The sequence below is a fragment of the Odocoileus virginianus genome, chromosome 18 (assembly GCF_023699985.2).
Source record: "Odocoileus virginianus isolate 20LAN1187 ecotype Illinois chromosome 18, Ovbor_1.2, whole genome shotgun sequence".
Taxonomy (NCBI): Eukaryota; Metazoa; Chordata; class Mammalia; order Artiodactyla; family Cervidae; genus Odocoileus; species Odocoileus virginianus.
Window position 1 is genome coordinate 710,202 of NC_069691.1, and position 19,301 is coordinate 729,502.

At 42.1% G+C, this 19,301-nt stretch overlaps 1 protein-coding gene across 3 annotated transcripts in view; it reads right to left on the reverse strand.

Moving 5' to 3' along the window:
- The window catches only part of TDRD7 (tudor domain containing 7), a 93,494-nt gene that overhangs the window by 18,219 nt on the left and 55,974 nt on the right, over window positions 1-19,301 (reverse strand). For 2 of the 3 annotated variants that reach the window (XM_070480224.1, XM_070480226.1), the window contains 5 exons: window positions 10,671-10,857; window positions 6,551-6,662; window positions 4,378-4,580; window positions 2,156-2,290; window positions 705-791 (listed from right to left, as the gene is read on the reverse strand). In XM_070480224.1, the coding sequence (XP_070336325.1) occupies window positions 705-791; window positions 2,156-2,290; window positions 4,378-4,580; window positions 6,551-6,662; window positions 10,671-10,857 (724 nt within the window). The remainder of the gene's footprint in view (window positions 1-704; window positions 792-2,155; window positions 2,291-4,377; window positions 4,581-6,550; window positions 6,663-10,670; window positions 10,858-19,301) is intronic. The other variant, XM_070480225.1, reaches the window with a different exon arrangement.

Below are 19,301 nucleotides of genomic sequence, written 5' to 3' on the forward strand. Positions count from 1 at the left end.
CTGTCAGGCGAATGGAGTGATAATGTTAGCATATTCATACACTGTTACATCATACAGCAGGGAAAACAGATTACATCACAAACATAAGGAATGAAAAAGCATGTTTCAGAAGAATCAACACACTTTACAATTGATATAAATTTTTAAAACATTCATTCAGTTATACTTTATTCACATTTTTACTATAAGTATTACTTTAAGTATTTATGTTTTACTGTAAGTACTACTGTAAGTATGAGGGCGTCAGAGGATGAGATGGCTGGATGGCATCACAGATGCAATGGACATGAACTTGGGCAAACTTTGGGAGATGGTGAGGGACAGGGAGGCCTGGCATGCTGCAGTCCATGGGCATCTAAGAAGACAGATATGACTGGGCAACTGAACAACATTATATATACTATTCATTTCTGTATTTTGATTATTTCTATTTGAAATATACAGATAGTAAAAGTGTGTTTGTATAGACACAAATATAGTAAAAGCATAAAGCAGGGAAGAGGAATGAGAAATACGAAATTCAGCTGGTACGCCCAGGGGAGGAAGTAAAAACAAGGGCTGCTGACAGGCGGGGTCAACGGTAATAGTCATGCTTCATTTCTTAAACTGGTGATTTTTTTTCTAAACAACAACAAAAAAATCTTGTTTGTACATCTGAAATATCTCATCTTAATTTTAAAAAATAGTCAAGTGATTAATTTTACCTCTACTCGTAGCCATTTTCCTTTGCAGTGGAAGAGGCAGACTTTCCCACAGAAGGGCAACGAAACGAAGGCCTCAGAGGTCATGTGCTGCAAAACACAAAGACGAGACACGTTCAGAGTCCCAGCAAAGTGCACGCTGCCACACCACTGCTGGGTGCAGGCCAACTGCGTCCCCGTCCGTGATCAGACTTCCCGTGAGGCCTGCAAGGCAGCGGACACGGCACGTGTGCTGGGCTGGCAGGGCCTCGGCTTTTGTTCTCCCATGCTAGTTGGCGGCAGCCATCTACTCTTTCCTTTAGTGAATGTTTCTACTCTCCTTCCTTGCACACGGATCACAAATCAGCGCTGTTAAAACACGTCTAAAAATGATAGCATGGAGGTCAGGATGATTCATCTAGGCTCTGGCAACATCAGTTAAATACAGAGGAGGAGGATGAATCTGATAAAAAGAACAGCCTGGATGAGAAGGAGGCGGTTAGGTTAGCAGTCCATTAGGCCTTCTCTTCTCTTCTGCTAACATTCAGATTCAAAGAAAAGATTTTAATTCCAAAACAAAAGAAATGTTATCAACACAACTGTGGCTATCAGTGCCAGTTCAGTATCTTCCTCCTCCTCCTCTCTGAAGCTGGGGACCTGCCACTGGTTCTTTCAGGGTAAATGTTTCTACTTTCCCCAAAGGCAATGTCTCCCTCCCCTTGAGTTCCCAGGGCACTAAGAGCTATCAAGGTGCTTTTCATTACTGCAGATAACAAGCACATGCATGTAAATGAATAACCACAGTCCACCCTCGGGTGTCTCAGATTTCTTCAGGATAGATTAGCAAATCAAACTTAAGTAATGCTCCTGAGATACCTCTAAGACATCTGCATGGAGAAAGAGGTAAAGTTACAGATCTAACGTCTTGATTGTAGGCTGTAGTCTGAACACAAGTTTATTCCAATTCAGCAAATATTTTTGAATACTGATTTTATATAAGACACTAGATAACGTACTACAATACCTAAGTGAATTAGGTACCTACCAGAACCTGGGGAGGCTCCGTCTCTGCCCTCAGGAAGCCTACACTCTAGTAAAGCAAATAAACGTCCAAACAGCTGAAACAATGCTGCGAACAAGTACTGTGAGGCCTTGGGGTGCTCGCAGGTTAGAGAGAAGCATTCACGTCCAGGGTAAGGGGGTCAGAGTTGAAGGGGCATAGGAGTTTAGTCATCCGGAAACCACAGCATATTGTGGATTATGACTACAATGTCCTAATGGAGGTAAGGAAATCCCTTTAGGAACTTAAAAGAAAACCTCTGCAGATCTTGATTCAGAGAAAACGATACTAGAATTAAAGGGTAAACTAAGAGTGAAAGTCGCTCAGTCGTGTCTGACTCTTTGCAACAATTTAGTGACTCCTCCTGTTTGCAACGCTAGGACTGGTCTTGGGAACAGATGCCACGCAGCCATACCTTACAGTGGAAGTACTCCTCTATCTTATGCAGAAGGTCATTGAGCTTGTTCAGACCCTTACAAGGCACCTGGCAGTAGAGTGTGCCGTCGGAGCAGATGTTAGTCACTCTGACATTGGTGTACATGGCATCGACCTGGAACAAAGGGCACACCACGGACGCTGAGAACAGAGTGCGGCTCTCACCTCCCTGAGGGGCAGACCTGGTTCACTCACAGTCTCTGCATTTTACAATTTCGAAGCAAGCAGGAGGACAGATAGGATAGAATGAAATTCATAATGCAGATGTGAAAAACTAGCTTGGCTGTCTCTCTTTCAAAAGGAGTATCTGCTGTCAGTTGTATCAGGCACAGAGTAGACATTTTGCGTGCATTATATTTTAACCACTTTCCCCTGTCTAACAGGCTAAGAGTATCTCTAACTCTGGTTTACTTCTCCCCATTAATTTTGTTGTTCAGCTGCTCAGTCGTATCTGACTCTTTGTGACCCCATGCACTACAGCATGCTAAGCTTCCCTGTCCTCCACCATCTCCTGGAATTTGCTCAAACTCATGTCCATTGAGTTAATGATGCCATCCAATGATCTCATCCCCTATAATCCCCTTCTCCTCCGGCCCACAATCTTTCCTAGCATCAGGGTCTCTTCCAGTGAGTCAGCTCTTTGCAGCAGGTGGCCAAAGTATTGGAGTTTCAGCATCAGTCCTTCCAGTGAATATTCAGAGTTGATTTCCTTTACGACTGATTGGTTTGAACTCCCTACTGTCCAAGGGACTCTTGAAGAGTCTTCTCTGGCACCTCAATTCAAAAGCATCAATTCTTTGGCACCCAGCCTTCTCTGGGCTTCCCCTGTGCCTCAGCTGGTAAAGAATCTGCCCGCAGTATGGGAGACCGGGGTTCGATCCCTGGGTTGGGAAGATCCCCTGGAGAAGGGAAAGGCTACCACTCCAGTATTCTGGCCTGGAGAATTCCATGGACTGTATAGTCCATGGGGTTGCAAAGAGTTGGACACGACTGAGTGATTTTCACCTTCACTTTCAGCCTTCTTTATGGTCCAACTCTCACATCTGCACATGACTACTGGAAAAACCACAGCTGTGACTACACGGAGCTTCGTCAGCCAAGCGCTGCCTGTTTTCCAACGCACTGTCGAGGTTTGAGACAACCCTGCTGGCTCAGACAGTGAAGCGTCCGCCTGCAATGTGGGAGACCCAGGTTCAGGCCCTGGGCCAGGAAGATCCCCGGAAGAAGGGAATGGCAACCCACTCCAGCATTCTTGCCTAGAGAATCCTATGGACAGAGGAGCCTAGTGGGCTACAGTCCTTGAGTTCGCAGAGTCAGACACGACTGAGCAGCTAACACTAGGTTTGTCATGGCTTTTCTTCCATGGAGCAAGCGTCTTTTAATTTTGTCGCTGCAGTCGCCATTTGCAGCGATTTTGGTGCTCTAGAAAATAATGTCTGTTTCCACTTTTTTCCCATCTTTTTGCCATGGAAGGGACCGGATGCCAAGATCTTAGTCCCATTAATTTAGAAAAAGAATTATTATAAAAATATTTTTGCAACATTAACAGAAATGAAAATAAACAACTCTCAAAAGATCAATCCCATTATTAGTCTACTTTCTAATCCTTGCCAATGGCCCACGTGAATTTTAGTAACTTTAAAAAAACAGAAAAGGTTTAATTTTAGCCACTTTTAGTCAAATCATAATATGAACTATGAAGGCAATTCACTGTTGTTCTATTGATAATTATTAAAACAATATTTTCCCAATGTTGTTATGAAGTTTCTAAAATAATCATTTTTAACACCTAATCCTATTCTTTAAAGTGGCTGCTCCATAATTTATTTAAAGGTGTCCTTTCCTGCAGACATCTATGTCCTTTACATTTTAAAAATGTTAAAGCTAGCAATTCAATGTACATCTTCACTGATCTAATTTTCCCTTCTTTTGAATTATCTTCCCTTATATTTGCAAAATAATTTCATATAAAATTAATATATGCTCTTGTAGGAACTTGAAAATAAAATTAAAATCCAGTTCTTAACAATTACTATTCATGTTTTGGCATTTCCCCTGACTTTTAACTCCCCTCTATCCTTTTTTCTCAATACATATGTATTCTGTCTCTATCTAATGTTAGCCTAAAATGTACCACATTCTATTCTGGTGAATTTCTTTCCTGTGATATGTGTGAACAGACAACAGGGGTCACGGTGGTACCTGAAGGTGAACCTCTAGTGACTTGTCACATATGGCCTTTAAGCACGTGGCATTGATGTTGATGTCATCTTCTCCTGAGGTATCATACAGAACAACCAGTGGAATATCAGTTTTTTCAAGTATTTCCACTGCAAAGATCTTCCCACAAGTTAAAGATTCCACCACTTTCACTAAGTCAGGATCATCACTTAGAACTTCCAACCCTGAAAAATATTGAATATTTAAATTTCTATTTAATTAGAAGAAACATTTTAAGATACATTGATTGTATTCATACTGGCTACTTATTACAATTATGAATCTGCTACAAAATTCTTAAATTTTATAGGGAAGCTTTGTTTTACAAACTTCTTTGTAGTATCCAGCCTTAGGTTTAAAAATATTCATTATAATGTGAAAGTCTTTTTGAATGATCACACTAGCTGCAGTCAATCTTTTTTTTTTTTTTGCAGGCAATCTTACAGCAAGAAGAGAAGTTGATGATCAATCTGAATTTCTACCTTAGGAGAAATAGCCTTCACTTTATATACAAGCACATATTTAAAACAAAGAGACTAATACATATAAAAAATTAGCAACCAATTATGTGTTATAGTCATGGATTTGTAACATTCTCCTTAAAAGTATAACCTTGGTGCTTTTTTTTTCAGTTTCTAAGTAAGTATACACAATTATTTCTTTCACAAACATGCATTTATTGAAAATTTAGACAGCCTCCCCCCCTTCTTTTCAAGTACACCATGATGCCACTAAGAATACCAAAGAACTTTCTGATTTATACAAGAAATATTAAATACTGTTTAATGTAATATGGGTATTAGGTAAATTTTATCATAGTCTAACTATTCTTTATTCTTAGAAAATTGTAATTTCATAGATCATATATATGACCACTCAAAGTTAATCTATTAAACTAATTAAACTAGGGCATCACTCCCCCAATGGTACTACAGTGTCTATTTCTATGTTTTCCCCCTTTAAATCCATAAACAAAAGTTCACAGCCTCCTTATGACCTACTTTTCTCTTGTTCTTATCCTGCTTTCCATAGCTAAGTTTCTATTAAACCTTTCATTTCAGCATCCTAAATCTTCACCTGTGCTCCTGGTATGTTCTTTTCAAAACTAACTTCCACAGGTTTGTCACAAGATTTTAAAGTTACTCAAGATGTATCTCACAGACAGAGCCAAATCCAGCTCCTCTGACACAGAGACTTAGCCCTGCTGGGAGAAGGTATTTCTTCACAGGTCTAATTTTCATGAAAACAATTTTGATCATTTTCTGAATCTAGCTCCAGCTCTCCTGCATGATGCACACATATTTCCATGCCTTTCCTCAACATTAATGTTTGTCCCCCATACTTTTAGGCCATCCCGACACGTCATCCTCACACACATTCATTTCTCCATGCCTCCTCGAGGAGGGGAAAAAAGAGCAGAAGTACTTGATAGTACCAGAGACTGACCTCGACCTACAGCCAGGCTCATGCTTGAGGGCATGAGAGGGTGCTCCACGGCGATAAGCAGCACCGGCAGAGTCTAGCTCGGCAAGAAAGCTGGGACTCACATCACAACGGGTTGGATGACACAATTTAAACTGAGCAAATCCCACGACACAGGGCCTCGAGGAGCTGCTGCTAGGTCAGTCAGGGCAGCAACCACCAAACTCTCTCAGATGTCCAGTAGATTTCCAAATAGTAACACTAAATATGCTCTATGTTATATATGGTGGTGGTTTGAATGGTGGTTTAGTTGCTAAGTCGTGTCCGACTCTTTGCGACCCCATGGACTATAGCCTGCCAGGCTCCTCTGTCCATGGGGTTCTCCAGGCAAGAATACTGGGGTGGGTTGCCATTTCCTTCTCCAGGGGATCTTCCCAACCCAGGAATCGAACCTGGGTCTCCTGCATTGCAGGCAGATTCTTTACCAACTGAGCTATGGGGGAAGCCCACATGTTATGTATAATGCAACAAAAATATATAAAAACATTATAATATTTTTATAATGATCATATCCTATAGAGAGAACATTAAACATGAATTTACTTATACCTTTCAAGAAATAACACATTTTAACACCTGGAAATACTTAGTATGCTTTAGGATTCAACTACCCCAAAGTACAATGGTAATACACACCAAAGTGGAGAGCTCTTTTAAAAAAGTTTCTTTTTACCTGCGAGCTTACACTTTGTAGCTTGGAATGAGAGTGAACAGAACTTCGGGTTCAATCTGTATGCTTTGCTCTTTTCAACATTTTCACTAAAACCGTAGTCAACATAGCACACCTAATGATAACAGAAACAACGTTTAGGTTCAAATAAAATTCTTTATCCTTACTTCTTAAAAAAAAAACTCACGATGCATTTAATTGGCTTCAGTTTGCTCCTTTGCCAACAGGGAGCAGAGGGAAGACTGCTGAGCTCCGATGCCTTCCGTTACCAGCTTGTCAGCAGCACACGTATCTGCTCTGCCATCGCTGGCTGCTCCACTCTTGCCCTACTATCATAATGCCTACATCACCTCCTTCTTTTCTGATTTACACCCCTCCATTATTTGTTTCTAGAGTAGGTGCACACTGGGGTATGTGTCAGATTCTGTACCCACAAAGCAGCACTTATGATGGCCTGCTCTCAGCTGTTATGCTCCCAGAGAGTGAGATGTTGTCCATGACAGCAAGGATGTTGCAGCTGGATAACATGAAATCCTACACTGTAAAGGTAGACAATTCTGCTTTTTTCTCAGGGCTGGGAAGCTGGGTTAGGCTTTCATCCAGCTCAGGAAAAGATCCCAAGTCTGCTGGACAGAGTTCTGTGTTTACAGAAACCTGCATGATGCTTTCTCATCACCAACACTGACAGCCTGGACAGTATGTTTAGTGTATTAATAAAACTTTATTTGAAAAGGACTATATAACCAAATACTTTTTCCATTTGGAGAAAAATAAAATCTAGAAAACTTAAGCTTTGATTTATAATGACACCTAGGAATAGGAGGGAAAGTGCTGAAAATTTAGTACACTTCTCTAATTAAAGCAGATGATAGTTATTACAAAAACAAGACAAATCAGGGCAAAGCCTTGGCAAAGAAATACCAAGTAATATAGAGTTTTGCTTTCTGCAGTAAAATAAAGTCCACAGCTTCTGAGTACTGAGATTCTGCTATTAAGTATAAAAACCAAAAACTCTCCCCCATCAGAGAATCTAAGGAAGAAAAGCATAGAGAGACAACTAACGTCTTTGCCTGGCTACCTGATAACTGGGGCTGGGGGCTTGTGTATCCTAGGTTAAAAAGGATCATCTGTTGGAGCTCATATTTTGACTCAATGCTCCCTGAGGCCTCAATCCCTGGCAGGGTCCCCACACTGCAGCCAGCAATTTCTCCAACCCCAAATTAGCACCTTCATTTCCTTCCCCAAAACCTCAGGATTCACGCAGCTTTTGTTTCCTTTAATAGTAATCATCACCCACAACTTGGATTCTGCTCTTCCTAGGCCCAAAATGGAGACAACGTTTTCTGAGAATAGAACATAATATGTGAAATCATGATTCCTGGGCAATTCAGAATGTAATCTCAGCAGCAAGAGACAAAAGAATACTGTTCTAAATTCTTCAAAGGGTTTCTGTAACTTTGAAGCTTTTCTTTTCTTTCTTTATTCTTTGGAATCACAATACCATGTATTTGCATGTCAGCTGTAGTTCATAAAACATTTGCCTGTGGACGTCCGGCTAGACTCTCACAGCCCTCTGCCCTTCAGCCCCTGGATTAGCACAAGCAGGCTCACTATCCTGGCGGTGGGCCCCAGTCCATTCCTGGCTCTCTGGCTCCCTCAAGTGGTCACAGGTCTCACAGTGCCCTCTGAGTAATAACCAGCAGACACCTCTGGGATGCGGGTCTGGACCAGGTAAAACTGGCACCAACCTGAGGGGTTACGGCCAGTTCCTGTTTCTCATGTTCACCAAAATCTGTGGAAATCAAGGAGGGAATGGATACTTGCTGTCAGGCATAGAAAAAGTCAAGAGAAACAAGACTTGTTGAGTAGCTAGTGTTTCTCCTAGTAAGGGGTAAAATTCATCTTTGTCTGGTTCACGGGGATATGGGAACAAGATCAGGCCAGGATTGCCACAACTACTGCTATCTTAAAGAGCTTACTATCTATAACACACTAAGCTACCCCTTTTATTCCTAACACAAGCCCACGGCTCTCAGAAGCAATGACACAGCCGGCTGCTTCCTGCTCTGTCTTCCTTCCATGAGGCACTTCCGTGTTCTGGTTCCCGTAACATGGCCCTCTTGGTTTTCCTCATTCTGCAGCCATTCTCACAGTCTCCTTTGCTCCTCTCATGCCCACCATCTAAATGCTGAAGTGTTTCAGAGCCTGGTTCTGGGTCCCCTTCTCTGCTCTACGGGTGATTCTTCCTGTAGGTGACCTGACCCAGTCCCAGGGCTGCAAGTGGCACCTATATGCCGATGCCCCGCCTCTGGTTCTGACTTCTCCCTGAGCTCCAGGCTCATCCAGGTGAAATTAGATAGCTATTCTCAAACCTAACAGGTCCTACAAAATTCTTGGATTTTCCTATATATTGATTCTTCTCCCTGACTTCCCAGTTTCAGTAAATGGCATGACCATCCACCCAGCTGCTCAAGTCCTGAACTCATCAGCCATCCTGAACCTTCTCCTTTCTTCTCTTCCACATCCAAAGAATTAGTGTCCTATCAGTTCTACCTTCAAACACATCCTGAGTCTGTCTTGTTACCTCTGGCTCCACTTTTCCACCATAATTCAGGTTGCAACTGCTAGCTACTACAACAGCCAACTAACTGGTCTTACTTTTGATCTTTGCCCTACACTACAACCTATGCCCCACACGACAACCTATGCCCCACAAAGGCACTGGAACAACCTTTGAAGCAAATAAATCAGATAACATCTCCCTGCTTATCCCTTCCTTCACAGTTATTTTCTATTGCAGCACCCTGGTTATTTCCTTCACTGCTTTTCACTGCCTTTTCATTTATTGTATACTTGTGCATTATCTGTCTTCTTTTACTAGCATAAAAGCTTCTCAAGGACAAGCCTTGTCAGTCTTGTCTCTTTCCCTAAGACAATGGAAAAAAAAGAATGAAAAGTATAACAGGCAGATACTAGCATGACGATAGTGTCTGATTTTACAGGTAAGGAATCAGAGAAGTCCCAAGGTCACACAGCTAGAAGTGGCAGAGTTGGGACTCAAACTCAGGTTTAACTGACTCCAGAGTTTAAATTCCCAGAGCAGAGATAAGGAAGGAAGGGAGGCCCAAGTGATTTTTGCCCTGTAGGTCTCAGACTGGGGGATATCCTTGTGGAGGATTTGCAGTGTTTATCATAAACCCTGACGCACTCTTAACATATCATCAGGGTTTGTACGGTTCTTCTCTTCATAAGTGATCCCTGTGCCTTCAGGTAGCTAAGTTTTGAACTTCCTAAGGGCAGGGAAACAGTCAGGAAGTGGACTGAAGCTGAGCTAACATCTAGGACAGTTACTCCCCATCATCCAGAGATCACTCAGGTTTCTCACCAAACACACAGCAGCGACAGGGCCACATACTGACTGGGGTCCCAGGCATCTGGACTTGCCACCCCCTGCAGTGCTAAGTGTTCTAAGATGTGCTAACCCTGATCTCCAAAGTTTAGACAAAACGGTGCCTTGATGAGCAAGTTCTCATTCTGGGTCTCTAAGGTGAAGGAAAGAAAAGGCAGCAAGGGCAGGGGCTGGTCACTGTGAACACAGCCAAGTCTGGAAATACTGGAGCCTCTGATGGAAGAGACTAGTGAAAGAGCCCTCTGACCTTTCCGAGATGACCAAGAGGGCAAGACTTGGGGCACAGTCGAGTCTTATCTGGGGTTCCCCTCAGCTGGCTGTGCAAGAGAGGACAGAATGTCATCTCTTCCAATCTGTATGATTTCCCTCATTTCCAAGTACTGACCTTGATAAGAAGCCCACAGAGCTCTGATCAGTATTCATTAGGTAACCCTGAGGAATAGGAATACAGGTTTGTTTGTCTGTTTTTTCTGATTAATTACATCATGGGTTATGGTATTCCACTGGAGAAGAGTTTTCTTCTTTGTTTAAACTAAAACTCTAAGATAATATAACTACCACTGACTTAAAAGCTGACAGGGATAATTATTATTTTTTTTTTTAACAGATATTATCTTTTTAACTTCTGGAGGAAACTAAATACAGTTCGAGGATACAATATTAGAAGCAATATTTTCATTTGAAAAATAATGTGCTTGTCTTCATAATGCTTGCCTTTATCTTGCCCTCTTCTGTTGAAATGACTTGTGCTCGTAACCAAGCATCCTCTTCAGCATTTACAGCCAGCAGCTGGCCAACCTGCACAGTCTGTACTGGGGTGACCTTAGAATTCTTACTGTAGTACTCCTTCATCTCATCTTCCATTAATTCTTGAGCAGCAGAGTAGTCTTTGCCCACGTACCTGAATTAAAGGAAAAGAACACAGATGAAACAAGCTGGAAGAAGGAAAGCTACAGGAATTCATTAATATTACTCTGTTTTTATACTGTCATCTTTGGTGCCAGGCTCAGATTTGCTTACATCAACAGGGAGGAGAACGTGGATTTAGTAAACATTTATATCTTGGAAAAGGAGAATGCAATACTGTGGATCATAAAACAAGACCACAGTCCAACACAGCACAAAGCAGAGCAAATGTTCAACAACAATGCAATGACCTAGCAGATTTAACAGTAAGCAGTCAAGGAGTTTTAGAGGAGGACTAGGCAGAGAGAAGACTCAAGGGAAGGGAAGAGAGAAAGTGGAAAGAAAGACATCAGAGGAGGCCTGATAAGCAGGAATCAACCTGAGATTCTGACTCAGGCTGCTGGAGATTTGTGTGGATTACTGAGAAGAAAATCTAGTTAATAGTTCTGCCTTAACTAAGGTGCATATGGACAAGTCACAAGCTCTGAAAAAACCAATGAAACTTAACTTCTCCAAGAGAAAAACAAACCCTAGAAAATAAACAAAATCATGTGACAATCCCTCCCTCCATCTTACTGAACAAACCACATCAAATTGCTGAGTTCTGACACCCTTAAAGAGATGACATGTTTTAGATAAATGCCTCTTTAAATTGTACACTTCCTAAGAAAAATTATTTTTCAGGATACTCTTCTACCTCCTTCTATAATTTTCTGCTGTTGATAACTGCAATCACCTTGTCCCAGTTCACTATTTTCCTTTCTGCCATAAATAGGCTGTTGTTTCCTTGGCCCTAAGTCCTCAGAGACAATTCCAACAAAGGCCTCCTTCCAGAATGGAAAACCTGGCAAATCAAGTGTGGCTCCTGTAACAGGAGATATCTCAGCCATGGGATGAAGCCTTTTGAGTTTCAAGGCTATGCTGCACCAGCACCAGAGACCCCTGGCCAGGGAGATGGGGATATGCCACGAGAACAGGGCTTTCTGAACTGTTCCAGCTTCTACTTGGGGCCCAAAGAGTCCTATTAGAGCTTTAAGAAACTATTCCTTTAGGAGTGTCTTCCGATATTCTTGGTAACTACTAGCAGGGTAGAAAACGCTAGAGTCAACCTATTTGTTACTAGCAGAAAAGAAGCTTTTAAAAGTCCTACACAGAATGGAAACAATGCCTCTTTGGGAGGCAAAGCCTGTTTTAAACCCACATATGACATGCGTATTACTCACTCCATACTCTAACATTTGTTTATTGAGCTCTACAGATGTTAAGGTACTGGCTGCACTCTTGGCTCTGGGGTGCCCTGGGACACCTGCCCCTCTGCCTGAGTGCCCAATTCCTGGGACCTGGAGTCTCACGGGGACTCCTGGTAGCAATGCGGTCCTGGATGCTCCACTGGCAGAGGCCTAGCTCCAGCCGTAGTTTGGTGGTTTGCCCAGCGTGGGATCCTGCCAGGAAGGAGGAAGGAGGTGAGAAGCGGCATGAGCTCCGCAGGCAGCTCTTGCTCTCTGCAGCCTCCAGCAGAGAACGATGCTAGCAGCTACGTGCCCTGCGAGGGATAGGGGCGTAATGTTACCACTGGCTTAACAGTGGGTGGTGGCAAGAATGAGGTCATGACCCCCAAATTACCTGAGCAAGTGAACGAAGAATGATATGTAGGCCCACTTAGGTGGGCCACAAATAAAGGTTATACAAAGTTAATTTCTGAGACTGATGATGACAGATTCCTTTACTTGACCTAAGGGTCCCCCCCCAGCACCTCTGTGTAACTTTGTGAGTTACACGCCGACGGGTCTCCAGAGCCCACTGCCTGTCTGGTAAAGCTATGGGCACAGAAGAGGGCTCAGCCGGCCGGATCTGCAAAGTCTTCAGGGCAGCTGGGGGATGCCAGCGGCCGAGGGCAGGTAGCACCTACCATGCTTGCTGCTTGCCTGCCACCCTGCTGAACACACAGAATGCTGACACTGGGATTTTAATTTATACTGAAAAAGCAGATTCAGGTAACCAGAGGACCCTGGACCTAATCATCCTGGAGTTTTGGAACCCTCCTACTGAAGTCTTGGAACTGATCCAGATTCCTGCCAACTCTTGGGAAGAACTTAAGAAATTGCATGATTGACTCAGTCCAGTGCTGGGTGACTGGTCTCTGAAAGTGGCCCCAGTGACTATTGGTAATACAAACCCAAGGATCCTGCCAAGGAAGCAGATTTAGACTTTTTCCTTTATAACATCAAATGGTAAATGTTAGCAATGTGCTTGCTCAACATCCTTCCTTAGCCTCAATTTATTAGTGACCCACAGTGGGAACCCAAACCCTCAGCAAGCGCTTTCTATCCTCAGCCCATACTTCACCTTTCAAATAAAAGCTCCATGCATTTACCCCCCCTATATAAAACAGACCTCAACAAAGCTTCAGCATGCTTGAGTTTTAACATTCAAAGATACTTGATTCTCACTTCTTTATCAGACTTAGTTTGTCCAGATAGAACAGCTTTAATAGTTTTGCTGCAATATTTTATTAAAGAACTTGGCCACAACTCTTTGTGGCCTTTCTTTGGGTCTTCCCAGCTCAGCTACGACGCTGAGGAGGAGGGAGAGCCCAGACCACAAGGGACATCTTGGTTGAAGGAGCCTGGACCGTGTGCTGCTTCAGCCTTTGACCAGTCTGTCTATCCACGACCACACCTTGGGCTGCTCCTTCTGGGGATCCAGCTCTACTGGTTCTTACTGTTTACCCCAAGTCAGAAAGGGCAAATTACTGTCTTTCATTTCCTATATAGTCTACATTTTCTCCAAAAGTCCGCATCAAGTGCCTGGAGCTGGACTGTTTTTTTTTTTTTTTTTTTTAAATAATTTCAGTAATCATTAGCCACTTAAGCAATAATTCCTTCTTCTAGGCAATGATATCAAAAGGCTCAAGGAACATACAGAATGATCTCTGTCCGTTTCCAAGGTAAACCATTCAATATCACAGTATTCCAGGTCTATGCCCCAACCAGTAATGCTGAAGAAGTTGAAGTTGAACGGTTCTATGAAGACCTACAACACCTGCTAGAACTAACACCAAAAAAAGATGTCTTTTTCATCACAGGGCACTAGAATGCAAAAGTAGGAAGTCAAGAGTTCCCTTTAGTAACAAGCAAGTTTGGCCTTGGAGAACAAAATGAAGAGGGCAAAGGCTAACAGCATGTTTCTAAGAGAACACACTGGTCAGAGCACACACCCTCTTCCAACAACACAAGAGACAACTCTACACGTGGACATCACCAGATGGTCAACACCGAAATCAGACTGACTATACTCTCTGCAGCTGGACTGAGAAGCTCTATACAGTCAGAAAAAACAAGACTAGAAGCTGACTGTGGCTCAGATCACAAACTCCTTATTGCAAAATTCAGACTTAAATTGAAGAAGAGAAAACCACTAGACCATTCAGATATGACCTAAATCAAATCTCTTATAATTATACAGTGGAAGTGACAAATAGACTCAAGGGATTAGAGCTAACAGATATAGTGCCGAAAGAGCCAGAGACTGAGGTTCGTAACATTGTACAGGAGGCAGTGATCAAAACCATCCCCAAGAAGACGAAATGCAAAAAGGCTAAATGGTTGCCTGAGAAGGCCTTATAAATAGCAGAGAAAAGAAGAGAAGAAAAAGGCAAAGGAGAAGAGATATATCTATATGAATGCAGAGTTCCAAAGAACAGCAAGGAAAGATAAGAAAGCCTCCCTAGGTGATCAATGCAAATAAATACAGGAAAACAATAGAATGGTAAAGCTGAGAGATCTTTCAAGAAAATTAGAGATACCAAGGGAACACTTCAAGCAAAGATGGGCACAATAAAGGACAGAAACGGTATGGACTTAAAAGAAGCAGAAGATATTAAAAAGAGGTGGCAAGAATACACAATACAAAAAAGATCTTCATGACCCAGATAACCACGATGGTGTGATCACTCACCTAGAGCCAGACATCCTTGAGTGTGAAGCCAAGTGGGCCTTAGGCAGCATCACTATGAACAAAGTGAGTGGAGGTGATGGAATTCCAGCTGAGCTATTTATTTCAAATCCTAAAAGATGATGCTGTGAAAGTGCTGCACTCAATATGCCAGCAAATTTGGAAAACTCAGCAGTGGCCACAGGACTGGAAAAGGTCAGTTTTCATTCCAATCCCAAAGAAAGGCAATGCCAAAGAATATTCAAACTACCACACAATTGCACTCATCTCAAACACAAGCAAAGTAATGCTCAAAATTCTCCAAGCTAGGTTTCAACAGTATGTGAACAGTGAACTTCCAGATGTTCAAGTTGGATCTAGAAAAGGTAGAGGAACCAGAGATCAAATTGTCAACATCCGTTGGATCACAGAAAAAGCAAGAGAGTTCCAGAAGAACATTTATTTCTGCTTCATTGACTATGCTAAAGCCTTTGACTGTGGAGATCACAACAAACTGTGGAAAACTTAAAGAGACTGGAATACCAGACCACCTCACCTGCATCCTGAGAAAATTGTATGCAGGTCAAGAAGCAACAGTTAGAATCAGACATGGAACAACGGACTGTTCCAAACTGGGAAAGGAGTACATCAAAGCTGTATGCTGTCACCTTGCTTATTTAACTTATATGCAGAGCACATCATGTGAAATGCTGGGCTGGATTAAAAAGTGAAAGTGAAAGTTGCTCAGTCGTGTCCCACTCTGCGACCCCATGGACTATACAGTCTGTGGAATTCTCCAGGCCAGAATACTGGAGTGGGTAGCCTTTCCCTTCTCCATCAGATCTTCCCAACCCAGGGATCGAACTGGGGTTTCCTGCATTGCAGGCAGATTCTTTACCAACTGAGCTATGAACATAAGCTGAACTCAAGATTGCAGGGAGAAATATTGATAACCTCAGATATGCAGATGACACCATCCTTATGGCAGAAAGTGAAGAGGAACTAAAGAGCCTCCTGATCAAAGTGAAAGAAGAGAGTGAAAAAGCTGGCTTAAAACTCAACATTCAAAAAACGAAAATCATGGCATCCAGACCCATCACTTCATGGCAAATAGATGGAGAAACAATGGACACTGTGACAGACTTTATTTTCTTGGACTCCAAAATCACTGCAGATGGTGACTGCAGCCATGAAAGCAAAAGACACTTGGCTCCTTGGAAGAAAAGTTATGACCAACCTAGACAGCTTATTAAAAAATAGAGACATTACTTTGCCAACAAAGGTCCATCTAGTCAAAGCTATGATTTTTCTAGTAGTCATGTACGGATGTGAGAGTTGGACTATAAAGAAAGCTGAGTGCCGAAGAATTGATGCTTTTGAACTATGGTGTTGGAGAAGACTCTTGAGAGTCCCTTGGACTGCAAGGAGATCCAACCAGTCCATCCTAAAGGAAATCAGACCTGGATACTCATTGGAAAGACTGATGTTGAAGCTGAAGCTCCAATACTTTGGCCACCTGATGCGAAGAACTGACTTACTGGAAAAGACCCTGATGCTGGGAAAGATTGAAGGTGGGAGGAGAAGGGGATGTCAGAGGATGAGATGGTTGGATCATATTTTTCACCAACTCAGTGCATATGAGTTTGAGCAAGCTCTGGGAGTTGGTGATGGACAGGGAACCCTGGCGTGCTGCATTCCATGGGGTTGCAAAGAGTTGGACACAACTGAGCAATTGAACTGAACTGAGTCTACATTTTCTCCAAAAGTTCACATCAAGTACCTGGAGCTGGACTGTTTGTTTATAATTTCAGTAATCATTAGCCACTTAGGCAATAATTCCTTCTCCCAGGCAATACAAAAGGCTCAAGAAACCAGCTGGCTAAGATGACATGATCCTCTACATAGAAAACCCTAAAGACTCTACCAGAAAATTACTAGAGCTAATCAACGATTATAGTAAAGTCGGAAGATATAAAATTAACACACAGAAATCTCTTGCATTCCTATATGCTAACAATGAGAAAACAGAAAGAGAAATTAAGGAAACAATACCATTCACCATTGCAGCAAAAAGAATAAAATACTTAGGAGTATATCTACCTAAAGAAACAAAAGACTTATACATAGAAAACTATAAATCACTGATGAAAGAAATCAAAGAGGACACAAACAGATGGAGAAATATACCGTGTTCATGGATTGGAAGAATCAATATTGTCAAAATGGCTATACTACCCAAAGCAATCTATAGATTCAGTGCAATCCCTATCAAGCTACCAACGGTATTTTTTACAGAACTAGAACAAATAATTTCACAATTTGTATGGAAATACAAAAAACCTCGAATAGCCAAAGTAATCTTGAGAAAGAAGAATGGAACTGGAGGAATCAACCTGCCTGACTTCAGACTATACTACAAAGCCACAGTCATCAAGACAGTATGGTATTGGCACAAAGACAGAAATATAGATCAATGGAACAGAATAGAAAGCCCAGAGATAAATCCACGAACCTATGGTCACCTTATCTTCGACAAAGGAGGCAAGGATATACAATGGAAAAAAGACAACCTCTTTAACAAGTGGTGTTGGGAAAACTGGTCAACCACGTGTAAAAGAATGAAACTAGAACACTTTCTAACACCATACACAAAAATAAACTCAAAATGGATTAAAGATCTAAATGTAAGACCAGGGGGTTATTCTTTTGCCCCCTTCTGATGCCTATGTCAGAAGCTTTCTCTATCTCCTTTATACTTTAATAAAACTCTATTACACAAAAGCTCTGAGCGATCCAGCCTCGTCTCTGGCCCCGGATTGAATTCGTCTCCTCCGGAGGCCAAGAATCCCGCGTCTAATCGTTCAGCAACAACCTTTCATCTTGGGGGCTCGTCCGGGATCCTTCAAGACAAGATGGGAGCTAATAATTCCAGCCTCACTCCTTTGAACTGTATCCTGAAAAACTGGGATAGATTTGATCCCCAGGGCTTAAAGAAGAAACACCTGGTCTTCCTATGTGATACTGCATGGCCACGGTACCCACTGGAGGACGGCGAACGGTGGCCAGTTGGAGGGTCTCTTAAATGGGCCTGATAATCTATGTGAGCCTACTTCTGCTGACTCCAGAAATCCTGAGTCTGCCATTTGATCCTCAAGACAATGCCTTCCTGTCCTGGGCTCACTCCTATGCCGCATTCCACAATCGGTCTAATTGCTGGGTCTGCGGAGCACTCCCCACTTCATCAGTGGAAGGCTTCCCGTGGTGGACATCTCCACTTCAAGGAAAAGACTTTCGCCAAGTCTGCGAATACCTTCAACAACAATCACATGTGATGCCTCTTCTTCGTCTGGTGACATCTAACAACCCTAGAATGGACTGGTGTAATACTCTGTACCTTAACTATGGACATAATGTGACTTTTAATTTTGATTATACACTGTCTCAATTTAATGACTATTTTGCTGCACATAAGACCAATAGGTCTAGATCTGATGGTTTTTTACCTGATGTTTATCAAATATGGGATGAGGTTATTTGGTTAACTCCTGAAAAAGTACGTCTAATATCTACTGCCCCTATATGCTGGGAACAAACTGAGCCATCCCCCAAGGTTAGCCAACAACTTAATTACAATGATTGGAAACAATTGGGATTTTTGCCTCAAGAAATATGTAACGTAATCATTCCCGTGTTTTCCAACCCCAGTTCAGGACCTCCCTTTGTCTGGCCAGGCACTAATTGGGACTGGATATCTCAGTCACGCTGGCTTGCTCCAAACGGGACTTATTGGATATGTGGCTCTTACCTATGGGCTTGGCTTCCCCCTGGCTGGATAGGGAGATGCACCCTGGGTCTAGCATTTACTCATGGCTTTATATTTTCAGAGCTTCCAGAAAAGCCTGCTAATTTACCTCACCTTAAAACTCGGTGGGCAAGGTCTGTATTTCACTGGTATGATTATTTGGCTGCAGTGTTTGTCCCCTCTTTGGGAACTACAGATGTTATGCTACGAGTAGATGCTTTGACTAATTTTACTCAACAGGCATTACAAGATTCTCAAAAAGCTATTTCAGCTCTTAATGCTGAACAAACACAAATTAGAAAGGTGGTTTTACAAAATAGATTGGCTTTAGATATTCTGACAGCTGCACAAGGAGGAACTTGTGCCATCATTCATACTCAATGCTGCACATATATACCTGATATGAGCACTAATGTTACTCATTTTACTAAACACATGAACAAGATGATTAGGGCCATGGATACTCCTGAAGCCTCTATTGTCTCACTTTGGGAGACGTTAACTAGTTCCCCATGGTGGAAATCTATCTTAATTACAATAATTCTGATTGTTTTGTTTTTGCTGTTTGCTCCTTGCATCTGTAACTGTGTAACTGGATTTGTTTCTAGTCGCATGAAAGCTTTTAAATTACAAAAAAAATAAAAAATAAAAAATAAATGTAAGACCAGAAACTATAAAACTCCTAGAGGAGAACATAGGCAAAA